The sequence below is a fragment of the Ranitomeya variabilis genome, chromosome 5 (assembly GCF_051348905.1).
Source record: "Ranitomeya variabilis isolate aRanVar5 chromosome 5, aRanVar5.hap1, whole genome shotgun sequence".
Taxonomy (NCBI): Eukaryota; Metazoa; Chordata; class Amphibia; order Anura; family Dendrobatidae; genus Ranitomeya; species Ranitomeya variabilis.
In genome coordinates this window covers 679,589,216-679,604,933 of record NC_135236.1, presented here as the reverse complement: position 1 = coordinate 679,604,933, position 15,718 = coordinate 679,589,216, and the positions used below count along the sequence as shown (strand labels likewise).

Here is a 15,718-nt window from a genome sequence, read left to right as displayed (position 1 = left end):
TTTTTATTATTATTTTTAACATTAGATCTTTTTACTATTGATGCTGCATAGGCAACATCAATAGTAAAAAGTTGGTCACATAGGGTTAATAGCAGCGTTAATGGACTGCGTTACACCGTGGCATAACACGGTCCGTTAACGCTGCCATTAACCCTGTGTGAGCGCTGACTGGAGGCGAGTATGGAGCGGGCACTGACGGCAGGGGAGTAGGGAGCGGCCATTTCGCGGCCGCACTGTGCCCATCGCTGATTGGTCATGGCCGTTTGACCGCGACCAATCAGCAACTTGGGATTTCCGTGACAGACAGACAGAAAGACGGAAGTGACCCTTAGACAATAATATAGTAGATTCCGTTATCAAACCTTACAACAGGGCAGATCCCTCTGTCATACTCAGAGGGATCTCGTAGAAGTCTATTCTATATTAACTATTAATTGTACCTTTATTCTAAATACGTTTTCCTTTTATTAAAATCACCTGTGAAGATCGGATCTTTGCTGGATTTTCCATATAAAAACCTCCCTGCTGCTCATCACAGTCGCTGAGCTCTCTATGTAATGGCCACATACAGTATAGGGCTACATAGTATAATGGTCCCTTATAGTGCCCCACAGTATAATAGCATCATACAGTGCACCACAGCATAATAGCCCCTTATAGTGCCCCACAGTATTATGGCCCCTTATAGTGCCCCATAGTATTATGACCCCATATAGTGCCCCACAGCATAATAGCCCCTTATAGTGCCCCACAGTATAACGGCCCCATATAGTGCTCAACAGTATAATGGCCCCATATAGAACCCTACAGTATAATGGCCTCATATAGTGCCCCACAGTATAATGGCCCCATATAGTGCCACACAGTATAATGGCCCCATATAGTGCTCAACATTATAATGACCCCATATAGTGCCTTACAGTATAATGGCCCAATATAGCGCCCTACAATATAATAGCCCGAAATAGTGTCCCACAGCATAATGGCCCCATATAGTCCCACACAGTATAATGGCCCCATATAGTGCCCCATAGTATAATGGCCCCATATAGTGCCCCACAGTATAATGGCCCCATATAGTGCCCCACAGTAAAATGGCCCCATATAGTGACACACAGTATAATGGCCCCATATAGTGCTCAACAGTATAATGGGCCCATATAGTGCCCCACAGTATAATGGTCCCAAATAGTGCCCCACGGTATAATGGCCCCATATAGCGCCTCACAGTATAATGACCCCTTATAATGCCCCACAGTATAATGAACCCAAAGTATAATGGCCCCATATAGTGCCCCTCAGTATAGTAGCCACATATAGTGATCACAAAAAGAAAAAAAAAAACGACTGTAAAAAGCCGTAGCCAGCTCACCAACCAGACCATCAGATGCGGTGCACGGAAGTTCGTCCAGACCAAGACGTCCTGCAATGGCAATCTCAAAAGAACATGGATACTCCAGCTCCAGCAAGATGGATAGGAAAAAAAAATTTCCTTTTTCTTTTCCTTTATATTTTATTGTAAATCCAACATGAAGATAAAAACAAATCCTTACAAAAGGTAGACCAAACAGGTGATTGTGAAGATATGGCTACGCGTTTCGACCAAAATAGGTCTTACTCATATAGTGCTCCACAGTATAATGGCTTCATATACTGTCCCACAGTATAATGTCCCTCATTCTGGTATATGGCCCACGTCCTGGTATATGGCTCCTCCATCCTGGTATATGGCTTTTGATGAACCCGCACCTCGCCAACCCCACCTGAAGTTACTAGTACATCAGAAGGATCACGTGATGCGGTCTTCCCACTTTCATTAATGTGACTTTCCACATGTGATGGAAATATGTATATTTCATATAGATCTCACTTGCATATATACTCATATATACTCACAGCTAATATATACACTATAATCAGTTGCATAAAATGGCTGACATAAACTGATATAAGCCAGACAGACTGTTTGGGGCCTTCAGATGAAAAAGCGGAACAACACCAGATGTACTAAGTGATGAATAGACATCTCAACTTTGTCCTAGTTGCAGAAAAGGCGACAGTTACACTTTAGTTGCTTAATCAGCATTCATATGTGCATTAATCACAATATTCCATATATATTTAGATAACCAATAGCAGAGGAGCTTGACAATATGGTAATTAACTAACCACCCCTTTCTATATGCAATTATAAAACCATGTATGTACAATAAACCATCAGTATTGGTGGAATGTTATTCTGTCACCACGGTGTACAATGTCATTCTTGATGAGCGCTCAAAATACTCAGTCTTATTGGGAATGGCCACAGCACATACAGGGATAGATTTATCCAAACCAAATTTCCATAACACACACCCCCTGGGAACACTTAAGGTCAGCTTGGTACAGTTTTACACAGCCACCCCCTGTCCACAAAGGCATGGGGAGTGAGAGGATGTGGCCCAGGCAGTCACTGATGTGGCACCACACTCGCCCACAACCCTGACAGGCTGAGAGGCTCCTTTCAATAGCACCAGTGAAACAGAGCTAGGTCAGCCCAGTAGGACTACCACCAGTTCCTCGTTAGATATAAGCCCAGTCTAGGATTATATCGGACCAGAAACCAGCCCCGGTAACATGGAAAGTTAAGCTGAGAAACAGCAGTGTGGATTGAGATAAAAGAGCGGCCCAAGGTTAAATTATATTCTTAATCACTTTAAGGGCATACAAGGCAATACACTATATACAATGTTTATACATATACAGAATGGTCAGATATGCAAATATGGGTGAAGTTCAACATATATAAGCAGATAGATCTTGTCAATTAACCGGTGTGATGTTTTACCATGTTTGCGCTGGGCTGCAGGGGGCATGGGCTGCGAGCTGGCTCCAACTACCTTCATAGCACGTTACTTGACGTGGCCCCCACTTTTGAAGAGAATAGCAAGCATACCAGAGAAAGACACCACATGGCCTTAGACTAGAGTTTATCCCCTTTAGGTCACTTCCCTCCTGCCCTCTGGGCTGAGCCTAAATCCCTACCCCTCTCCTTGTCTCTAGCAGCTAAAAACTCAAGAACCTAAGATGGGTCATAACTTCTTAATAGGAGGTGGTTTTTACATTATCGGATCTCACCGGTCCCTTCTACATGTTAAAACATACACAGCTTTGCTACCTGGCTCCATTCTACATATCTCCCCACCCTGTGGTGCTAGAACAGATTGAGACCCTGGAAGGGTTTGAGAGAACTCGAAAATATAGCCGATGTGTGACCAGAACGTACGATAAGTCCATATTCTCCTTATGAAATCATAGCTGACTCAACAAAGCAATTACAGTACATGGATTTCATATTGCAAGCAAGCCTTTTGTCCTGAGCTTAACTGTCTCAGTGTGTGAGATCTGTCACTCACAGCCTTTCAAGGCTTGACCACCTGTGGAGCTAGGTGTCCTGTTACAGCTGAACAATGGAATGGGGGTTTTATAATCCCATGCCAAATAGGATACAAATGATTGACATGAAATTATATCTCCAATATTTTTCACATGGTCCTCATCCTGGTATATGGCCTCCATCCTGGTATATGTCCCTCATATATTCAATGCAAAGAAAAAAAATCAAACTCTTCTACTCACCTTCCTTGAGCTCCCATGCAATGCTGCGTCTTCTGTGTGCTCTGAACGGGTCGGTGGTGAGCAGATACTCACCAAGCCCCGCACCTCCGCTCCCTGCCTCCTCCTCCCCCTGCTGGCTCCTGTTATCGCTTGCACTGACTTAGCAATTTGTGCGATGACTGGGAAAATGGAGCCGAGAAAAAGATGGCCAAGATCTCCTCCCACAGCTGGGACATGGACAGCCTGGGGGCCTGCCCAGGTCACAGCTAGAGGCAAGAGGAGCAGCCTGAATACAAGAGATGTAGTCTCCATCCTACCGCTGTCTCTTATGCCCGGGGGCTGCCATATTTGAAATGCGTAAGTGTCGTGCTCATACATTTACACCCCCCAAATGAAAATGGCAGCCCCCAGTGGTTAAAGTAAAAATCAAAAAAATGAAAAACTAATAAAATGGTACATTAAATTTTGTTTTAAAAATAATTGATTATTAATGCAAAATTAAGAATCGCGGCACGTTCCCTTTAAGTACAAAATGGGTGGGTAATTGTTGGATCTCAGTAATTTCCCTGTCTAGTTGTTCATTAACTTTACTAATATACAGTTTTTCATAATTAAGTAAATGACTTTTATTAAATTTCAAATTAAAAAGTGATCAATAAGATTGACTTTAAAATTGCAAAAGTCATCCTGTATTTTCCTTCTATTTAGATTAGATTTCCTATCGCCTGCAATAATTGTCAATCTCTAGTAGTCTAAACTGATCGGCCATGGCTGCAGCTCGTGGCTATAAAATAATTCATAAGGTAAGTATCTGTGTTATTGCTGTGAACAAAAATCATTCAAGCAGCAAAAAATCAGTCATAGCCACCCCACAAGTTTTGCCTTGACAGGCTTCCTCAGGGGGCTGGAGCTATGATGAGTTGCAAACTGGGATTTCAGACCTTTTAAAGTCCTTGTTCCATCCTCATTTGCCCTAAAGTGGACCAAATGAATGTCTTCTATGTCATATCTAATAAGAATCAAATGCCAATTCACCAGTCACCACACATCTACCATAATACAAACATGCATTATTGGTTGCTCTTACGTATACTGAGAATTGAGGGCATAAAAACAAAGTTTACAGGCTTCCCTGAAAACAAACTTATCCCGACCCCCAGAAAACCTATCCAGTAGAGCGATTTGGGTCTCCATGAGGGGTTGCCCGAGAACCGTAGGCCTTAAACCTGAGGTGTTAGGGCATCGCAAAACAACGGTGTGTAAGTCTGCCACCTCTAGGCTGAGTTGCTGCAGTTGCCCTGCCAGAGCATACTCTGGGTCCATGATGGATCAAAAATATATGGGCCAATGTTAATGCAATGATGATGTTGAGACTTTGGAAGCTTACCAGGTCCCTAGAAGTAGGGGTGCCCTAGTCTATCCCTGTGCACCAGATTACTCCTAAAGGTGGAGATGCCATGTTCTCGTTCCTTGCTATGCTCCTATATCTACCCTGATCTGTCCCCTCCCCCACCCAGGGAGTGGGAAGCTGAAGTGTATAGGCACACACTAAACAGACAACCAAGACGGATAGAGAAACATTAAAATACTAACCATACAAAACACACTCACCAAACAACAAAGTGGGAAACAGCGGAGTTAAATGAAGGAGAAACCAATCAGGAGAGGATGAGGATGTGCACACAGAAAAATCTCCAAGCAACCATCTCGAGACCAATCTCCAAATGCTACCTCCAACCACAAACAACAAATCCAACTCCAGAACCAGGCAGTAAGAACAAACACTGGCAATCCCTAAGAGCCAGAGGCAAGCATATATAGCAGAGGGAAGTGGCCAACCCTGAACAGCTGAGACAATCCAAGCAGGAAATCTCCCAGAGGTCCAACTGAACAGATTAACCCATGCACTGCTAGCAAGGAAAAAAAAACTGCACTGTTTAATTCGATGATGGAGTACTTCTAACATATGCAGGAGGTCATGAAACCAGACACTGCAGTCTTCTGGCCCCTGTTTCTAGCAGTATCCCCTTGACCTATAATGTTTAGTCCTCATGTTTATAATATAAGAAAATACACAAAGCCGTATAACCGTATAACACTTTGATACCGCAACTTGCTAGCCAACTGAAATGATGACACAACGCATGAAAATAGGTGAAAATTCAGTGCTGACTAATTTATTAATACATTTCTCATTAAGGTCGGAGCTGAAGTTATCTAATCCAGAGCTCAGAGACTATGTAATCGATATCAGATCGGTGGTGGTCCGAATCCCAGTAACTCCCACCAATCAGTCAAGTTCAGGGGCCACAGCGCTCTAGAGAAGGCTCAGCTCCGTTTAGAGGGCTTTAAATGGAACTGTAAGCTCAATCTTTTTCACGTCAATGGAACTAGACTGGCGCTGCCACCCACAGCCACTGCACAATGCCACAAGTCTGACCTCCATCGATTTCATATTCTTGATATAACTCGAGGATAGGTCATCAACATTACATTTCCTGAGAACCTTTTAAACGTTTCATGAAGACAGTTCTGAGGGCAATTCCCCAAAAGCAAATCTTGAGAGTGATGTTCCTCCTGGAGATGTGGGAATATAAGCCTGCCATATTCTGTCCTACAAAATGATGACGTCCTCCAAATCCCGAAATTATTGGCAAGCGTTCTGTGAGGGAGCTTCACAGTTTATATCAAGTGTCTTGGATCTCCGCTTCATACAGATGGACCAGGTATTGGTTGGACGGACGCTTACTTTAGGCTGAGGGAGGTCTTCAGCTGGGGTGACTACTTTACGTAATCTCTGCAGAGAAATAAGTACAGGAAATTAGAGTCAAGTCAAGTCGTCACATCCTTCTTTCTATCCATTTGTCTCATTTGCTTACTGAAATAAGACAACGGGTAGAGCAATAGGCAGCGTTTGTGTTATGGTAAGTACGGTCACTGCAATGTCTTTATGGTAACACTTTACCTCCTTCAAGGACCCTTTCGACCTCAGGACTATATAGATGGCGTATAGAGGAATGCAGATCATAGAAGCGATGGACATAAGCCACCCGATGGCGTAACCCCATGGTGGATACATATAGTAGTTATTGTACTTCAAGGGAACATATCTGATTAATGAGAAGAGGAATGTTGCCTGCAGAGAAAAAGAACCAATCAAAACTCAGGAAAGTGACTCCTCGGGGGTGGAGTTTTCTGAAATATTGACACCACCTCTAATTATGACTCTGTAACCTCTGTATATTATTTTTTACAACATGGACGATGGACACTATTGTGGATGCTGGAGGTTGAGACCCTTCGTGTACCTGACAAAATGGCCAGACATGCCCTCATCATGGCCCGAGCAGGGTATATGGGGGTCCCTGGCCACAAAGACTGTGAGGAGCCCCGCTCTATTGGTGTTAGTAATACTTCCATACAATATACAGAGTAATATCAGCTCGACAGGCAAAACACATAGCTATATGGTGCCCAAATAATGATCCCATACATAATACATGCAGTTCCTGTCAATCATCCTCACTATGTTGGTGGAGGCACACGGGGAAGTCACAAGACTGTTGCCTCTTACCACACAAACAGCCGGGGTCACAGCCACCCAACATATCTTCATCACGGGCCACGGGCGGTACCCGATCATATCTTGTATGATGTCGTAGAAGCGATTCGCCCCTACAAACATAAAGTGAAAACGCAATACATGACAGTGAAAATGTTTGTTTTTTTATTTTTGAATTGGGATAAAGAAATTGATTCAATCTTTTATATACTTTTCACTTTTTTAATTTTTCAATTTTCCCTTTTTTTTGGTCTCCCTAGGGGATATAAACCCGCAATTGTTTGTACTGCAGTGTATATGCTACAATACTAGAATATTGCACTATATAATTACATTGATGATATCCCATGAAGCCTGGCCACTAGCTGGGCTTCATGAATACCCCCGGCAGAAAGGTTGACTTGCATGCCCCTCACCATACTGGTACCTGGGTAGTATTAATACTCACCATACACCCATCCTATACAGATACACTCGGCTACCCCAAAAAAAAGGAGGCAGATTCCGCTGGAAGCAAAGTAGTCAAAGAGCTGGAATATGTATATCCCTCCCTGTAAAACATAGAGGGTTGTATGATGGCAGGGACTGGTGGCTGGTGATCGTTTACTTCCAATACCTTATAGGACACATAAGACTATGGCCCCAGTTCATCACTTGTATTATTTTGGCATGTTTTTGTCTTCTCTTTCTGTTTTTCTTGGTGAATTTTGTGCCAAATTCTTCAAAATTGTGCAAGAGTTTCATTGAATTTTGGGTAAATATAAATGTTTTATTTTGCTCTTTTGAGACTTTTTAGAGGTCCTTTAAAGAGCAGTGAAAAAGTTTGATGTTAGTCTTCAGCTACTTAAAAGTTAAAATTTAGACAGATAAAAGAAAAATAATTTCAAGAAAATTGAAAATGATAAATTAGCCGAAAACCTCTGGATAATGAAACCATTCGAGCAAACCCCCCAAATTATGAGGACTGAAAAACGAGCTTGAAAATGGCACAAAAGCCATAATGTATTTGGCACAAAAAATAAAGATGCCTAAAATGAAAACATTCAGTCCAAAAAGAATGATGACCGATGTTCCTTTAGGTAGACCAAGCAAATGTCGTAGGAATGGCAGTGAGATCACATGATTCATAGAGAATAATAAGGGGTCAATCTAAATTAAGCCCCCTTTCTATGAACCCATTGCAGACACATATTGTGCATTTGCTTTGGACCTGGACATATTGAGAGTTGCAAAAACGAGATAAACCATGCAAGTATGAACAGCTCTAAAAACTCGGTGCAGCATTAGAAGAAAGCTGAAAATGTAGTTTCCAGAGAATAGGGGCAGCATAAGAGAAAACCTGAGAGTAAACACTTTCCAGAGAATAGGTGCAGCATGAGAGGAAACCTGAAAATTTAGGCTTTCCGAAGAATAGATGCAGCATAAAAGGAAACCTGATAATATAAATTTCCAATAGAATATGTGCACCGTGAGGTGTATAGGTTTCCCAGGGAATAGTTGCAGCATGAGAGGAAACCTAAAAATTTACTCTTTCGAGAGAATAGGTGCAGCATGAGAGAAAACATGTAAACATGAAGCGATTCAAGAAAAGGGAATAACTATGCAGACTGGCTATGATATGTACCTGAGTAACAATAGGCAGACCGAACAGGAAACAGACTACAGATATAATTAGGATAAGTATCTCCCTTCTGTACCCCTTACGCAGGACTGTGGGATAACGATCAATAATGGACAAGCAGAGAGCCTCAACGTAAATGAACTGTAACAAGAGAAAAATATCAGTATGAACTTATCTAAAACAGAAAAAATCCAACAACTTCCCACAATGCTAAATTGTTTCCAAGTCCTTAGGAAAAGCCATGAAAGTTTGATTTCATGGGATGGATATTGCCATTTTGTCGACTCACTGGTCCACAGAATGCAATGGGAGAATTGATTCATCTATTATACTCATAAATTCACCATAAGTAAACCTCCAACCAGGATGTTGAACTTTACCTACGACTGAATCTTGTTATATCAGCCAAGTAATAAGATGTTACTTTGTATAATGAACATTGCATAAAGGGAGGCAAATACAGCTTCTATAAGGTTAGTTTGAAAAAGGAGGACATTGCTGCTTGTAAAGGAGGTAATCTCCAAAAGGAGGACATATCTGCTTGTAAAGGAGGTAATCTCCAAAAGGAGGACATAGCTGCCTGTAAAGGTTTAATCTGAGCCATGTTTTTCATGTCTGGGGCCCTTTGTGTATATTCGGTACCTGACTGTCCAGCCCAAGGAGAATCACCATGATAAAGAAGAGAATGGACCAGAGCTGGGACACCGGCATCATCGTTACGGCTTTAGGATACACGATAAAAGCCAGACCAGGACCTGTAACAAGCCATATTATTACCCCACATGTACACACCGACCGCCATCCACAGGGCATGTCATATGCAATGTATAGAAAAAGAATTTGTCATGTATTCATCACCTCTTGAACACTAGTCACATCCAGAGCTGCATTCATAATGCTGCTGTCTTCTTTTAAACAAACTGCAGCACATTCACATTAATATTCTATATAGCATTATTATTGGTGATGTTGTGAGGTATGTGAAGTCTTCTGGTTCATTCTGATCCATAAAGTGACAAATATGGCTGTGCGCCATGAAGAAGTAGTCTGTTATATAGCAGGTAGGATGTTGTGTTTCTTATTGATTCCCACAAAGGTTGAATTTTTTCTTACCAGACTCAGCAACTTCAGATATTGGGACCCCCTGCTCCTGCGCCATGAAGCCCAAAACAGAGAAAATAGCAAAACCTCCCAAGAAGCTGGTGAGACTGTCAAAGAAGCACAAAATGATGCAATCCCTGCAGTAATAAAAGAAAAAAAAATATTTACTTTAACTATTATTTTATTGTGACATTCTAATAGCTTTACATGACATTCAGCTGTGAAGTTACATGAAGTTTTAGGTCCTCTCCCCCCACGGCCCCCAAAGCATTGCCTGTGTATAGCTGTATCACCGCCGTACACTTACCTATAGCAGTTGTAACTATAGGAGTTATAACTACCAATGCCAATAGTGAACCCCATAGTGATTGCTAAGGAATAAAAGATCTGCGTCCCAGCGTCTATCCAGACCTACGGCAGAAAATAAATTAGTTCTAAAATGTACACAAAGCCATATGTGCAAAACTGTATTTATATGTAAACCAAATAAGAAACAAACTAAACAATAATCAAAAGTAGAGGAACACTACTACTTATATCAAATAATATAACTGCTATAATACTGCCCCCTGTTTACAAGAATATAACTACTATAATACTGCCCCTATGTACAAGAATATAACTACTATAATACTGCCCCTATGTACAAGAATATAACTACTATAATACTGCCCCTATGTACATGAATATAACTACTATAATACTGCTCCTATGTACAACAATATAACTACTATAATACTGCCCCTATGTACATGAATATAACTACTATAATACTGCTCCTATGTACAAGAATACAACTACTATAGTACTACCCCTGTGTACAAGAATATAACTACTATAATACTGCTCCTATGTACAAGAATATAACTACTATAATACTGCTCCTATGTACAAGAATATAACTACTATAATACTGCCCCTATGTACAAGAATATAACTACTATAATACTGCCCCCTATGTACAAGCATATAACTACTATAATACTGCTCCTATGTACAACAATATAACTACTATAATACTGCCCCTATGTACAAGAATATAACTACTATAATACTGCTCCTATGTACAAGAATATAGCTACTATAATACTGCCCCCTATGTACAAGAATATAACTACTATAATACTGCCCCTATGTACAAGAATATAACTACTATAATACTGCCCCCTATGTACAAGAATATAACTACTATAATACTGCCCCCTATGTACAGGAATATAACTACTATAATACTGCCTCTATGTACAAGAATATAACTACTATAATACTGCTCCTATGTACAAGAATATAACTACTATAATACTGCTCCTATGTACAGGAATATAACTACTATAATACTGCCCCTATGTACAAGAATATAACTACTATAATACTGCCCCCATGTACAAGAATATAACTACTATAATACTACCCCTATGTACAAGAATATAACTACTATAATACTGCCCCTATGTACAAGAATATAACTACTATAATACTGCTCCTATGTACAAGAATATAACTACTATAATACTGCTCCTATGTACAAGAATATAACTACTATAATACTGCTCCTATGTACAAGAATATAACTACTATAATACTGCCCCTATGTACAGGAATATAACTACTATAATACTGCCCCTATGTACAAGAATATAACTACTATAATACTGCTCCTATGTACAAGAATATAACTACTATAATACTACCCCTATGTACAAGAATATAACTACTATAATACTGCCCCTATGTACAAGAATATAACTACTATAATACTGACCCTATGTACAAGAATATACGGTAGCTACTATAATACAGCCCCTATGTACTGAATATAACTACTATAATACTGCCCCTATATACAAGAATATAACTACTATAATACTGCCCCCTATATACAAGAATATAACTACTATAATACTGCTCCTATGTACAAGACTATAACTACTATAATACTGCTCCTATGTACAAGAATACAACTACTATAATACTGCCCCTATGTACAAGAATACAACTACTATAATACTGCCCCTATGTACAAGAATATAACTACTATAATACTGCTCCTATGTACAAGAATATAACTACTATAATACTGCCCCTATATAAAAGAATATATCTACTATAATACTGCCCCCTATGTACAAGAAAATAACTACTATAATACTGCCCCTATGTACAAGAATATAACTACTATAACACTGACCCTATGTACAAGAATATAACTACTATAATACTGCCCCCTATGTACAAGAATATAACTACTATAATACTGTCCCTATGTACAAGAATATAACTACTATAATACTGCTCTTATGTACAAGAATATAACTACTATAATACTGCTCCTATGTACAAGAATATAACTACTATAATACTGCCCCTATATACAAGAATATAACTACTATAATACTGCCCCTATATACAAGAATATAACTACTATAATACTGCTCCTATGTACAAGAATATAACTACTATAATACTGCCCCTATATACAAGAATATAACTACTATAATACTGCCCCTATATACAAGAATATAACTACTATAATACTGCCCCTATGTACAAGAATATAACTACTATAATACTGCCCCTATATACAAGAATATAACTACTATAATACTGCTCCTATGTACAAGACTATAACTACTATAATACTGCCCCTATGTCCAAGAATATAACTACTATAATACTGCTCCTATGTACAAGAATATAACTACTATAATACTGCCCTTATGTACAAGAATATAACTACTATAATACTGCTCCTATGTACAAGAATATAACTAATATAATACTGCCCCTATGTACAAGAATATAACTACTATAATACTACTCCTATGTACAAGAATATAACTACTATAATACTGCCCTTATGTACAAGAATATAACTACTATAATACTGCTCTTATGTACAAGAATATAACTACTATAATACTGCCCCTATGTACAAGAATATAACTACTATAATACTGCTCTTATGTACAAGAATATAACTACTATAATACTGCCCCTATGTACAAGAATATAACTACTATAATACTGCCCCTATATACAAGAATATAACTACTATAATACTGCTCCTATGTACAAGACTATAACTACTATAATACTGCCCCTATGTACAAGAATATAACTACTATAATACTGCTCCTATGTACAAGAATATAACTACTATAATACTGCCCCCTATGTACAAGAATATAACTACTATAATACTACCCCTATGTACAAGAATATAACTACTATAATACTGCCCCTATGTACAAGAATATAACTACTATAATACTGACCCTATGTACAAGAATATACGGTAGCTACTATAATACAGCCCCTATGTACAGAATATAACTACTATAATACTGCCCCTATACACAAGAATATAACTACTATAATACTGCCCCCTATATACAAGAATATAACTACTATAATACTGCTCCTATGTACAAGACTATAACTACTATAATACTGCTCCTATGTACAAGAATATAACTACTATAATACTGACCCTATGTACAAGAATACAACTACTATAATACTGCCCCTATGTACAAGAATACAACTACTATAATACTGCCCCTATGTACAAGAATATAACTACTATAATACTGCTCCTATGTACAAGAATATAACTACTATAATACTGCCCCTATATACAAGAATATATCTACTATAATACTGCCCCCTATGTACAAGAAAATAACTACTATAATACTGCCCCTATGTACAAGAATATAACTACTATAATACTGACCCTATGTACAAGAATATAACTACTATAATACTGCCCCTATGTACAAGAATATAACTACTATAATACTGTCCCTATGTACAAGAATATAACTACTATAATACTGCTCTTATGTACAAGAATAAAACTACTATAATACTGCCCCTATGTACAAGAATATAACTACTATAATACTGCCCCTATATACAAGAATATAACTACTATAATACTGCTCCTATGTACAAGACTATAACTACTATAATACTGCCCCTATGTACAAGAATATAACTACTATAATACTGACCCTATGTACAAGAATATAACTACTATAATACTGCCCCTATGTACAAGAATATAACTACTATAATACTGCTCCTATGTACAAGAATATAACTACTATAATACTGCCCCCTATGTACAAGAATATAACTACTATAATACTACCCCTATGTACAAGAATATAACTACTATAATACTGCCCCTATGTACAAGAATATAACTACTATAATACTGACCCTATGTACAAGAATATACGGTAGCTACTATAATACAGCCCCTATGTACAGAATATAACTACTATAATACTGCCCCTATACACAAGAATATAACTACTATAATACTGCCCCCTATATACAAGAATATAACTACTATAATACTGCTCCTATGTACAAGACTATAACTACTATAATACTGCTCCTATGTACAAGAATATAACTACTATAATACTGACCCTATGTACAAGAATACAACTACTATAATACTGCCCCTATGTACAAGAATACAACTACTATAATACTGCCCCTATGTACAAGAATATAACTACTATAATACTGCTCCTATGTACAAGAATATAACTACTATAATACTGCCCCTATATACAAGAATATATCTACTATAATACTGCCCCCTATGTACAAGAAAATAACTACTATAATACTGCCCCTATGTACAAGAATATAACTACTATAATACTGACCCTATGTACAAGAATATAACTACTATAATACTGCCCCTATGTACAAGAATATAACTACTATAATACTGTCCCTATGTACAAGAATATAACTACTATAATACTGCTCTTATGTACAAGAATATAACTACTATAATACTGCCCCTATGTACAAGAATATAACTACTATAATACTGCCCCTATATACAAGAATATAACTACTATAATACTGCCCTTATGTACAAGAATATAACTACTATAATACTGCCCCCTATGTACAAGAATATAACTACTATAATACTGCTCCTATGTACAAGAATATAACTACTATAATACTGCCCTTATGTACAAGAATATAACTACTATAATACTGCTCTTATGTACAAGAATATAACTACTATAATACTGCCCCTATGTACAAGAATATAACTACTATAATACTGCCCCTATGTACAAGAATATAACTACTATAATACTGACCCTATGTACAAGAATATAACTACTATAATACTGCCCCCTATGTACAAGAATATAACTACTATAATACTGTCCCTATGTACAAGAATATAACTACTATAATACTGCTCTTATGTACAAGAATATAACTACTATAATACTGCCCCTATGTACAAGAATATAACTACTATAATACTGCCCCTATATACAAGAATATAACTACTATAATACTGCTCCTATGTACAAGACTATAACTACTATAATACTGCCCCTATGTACAAGAATATAACTACTATAATACTGCTCCTATGTACAAGAATATAACTACTATAATACTGCCCTTATGTACAAGAATATAACTACTATAATACTGCCCCCTATGTACAAGAATATAACTACTATAATACTGCTCCTATGTACAAGAATATAACTACTATAATACTGCCTGTTGTGAATTTGCTTTTTGCTCCCTCTAGTGGTTACTAGTTTTTTGACTCTGGTTTTTCTGTCATTCCTTTTATCCGCACCTGGGTCGTTAGTTAGGGGTGTTGCTATATAAGCTCCCTGGACCTTCAGTTCAATGCCTGGCAGTGTAGTTATCAGAGCTACTCTGCTGTGCTCTTGTCTACTGATCCTGGTTCCAGTTATATCAGCTAAGTCTGCCTTTTGCTTTTTGATATTTGTTTTGGTTTTGTATTTTTGTCCAGCTTGTTC

The 15,718-nt window shown here is 38.2% G+C and overlaps 1 protein-coding gene across 1 annotated transcript in view; it reads right to left on the bottom strand.

Annotated features, from left to right (window-relative positions):
• Positions 1 to 5,774: 5,774 nt before the first annotated feature.
• LOC143777059 (sodium- and chloride-dependent betaine transporter-like) overlaps positions 5,775 to 15,718 on the bottom strand; it is a 29,025-nt gene continuing 19,081 nt past the window's right edge. Inside the window, exons 8-15 of the mRNA XM_077267000.1 lie at positions 10,192 to 10,295; positions 9,897 to 10,021; positions 9,426 to 9,538; positions 8,787 to 8,924; positions 7,611 to 7,713; positions 7,175 to 7,275; positions 6,566 to 6,736; positions 5,775 to 6,397 (exon numbers count right to left, since the gene is read on the bottom strand). Coding sequence (XP_077123115.1) covers positions 6,248 to 6,397; positions 6,566 to 6,736; positions 7,175 to 7,275; positions 7,611 to 7,713; positions 8,787 to 8,924; positions 9,426 to 9,538; positions 9,897 to 10,021; positions 10,192 to 10,295 — 1,005 coding nt within the window. The 3' untranslated portion in view covers positions 5,775 to 6,247. The remainder of the gene's footprint in view (positions 6,398 to 6,565; positions 6,737 to 7,174; positions 7,276 to 7,610; positions 7,714 to 8,786; positions 8,925 to 9,425; positions 9,539 to 9,896; positions 10,022 to 10,191; positions 10,296 to 15,718) is intronic.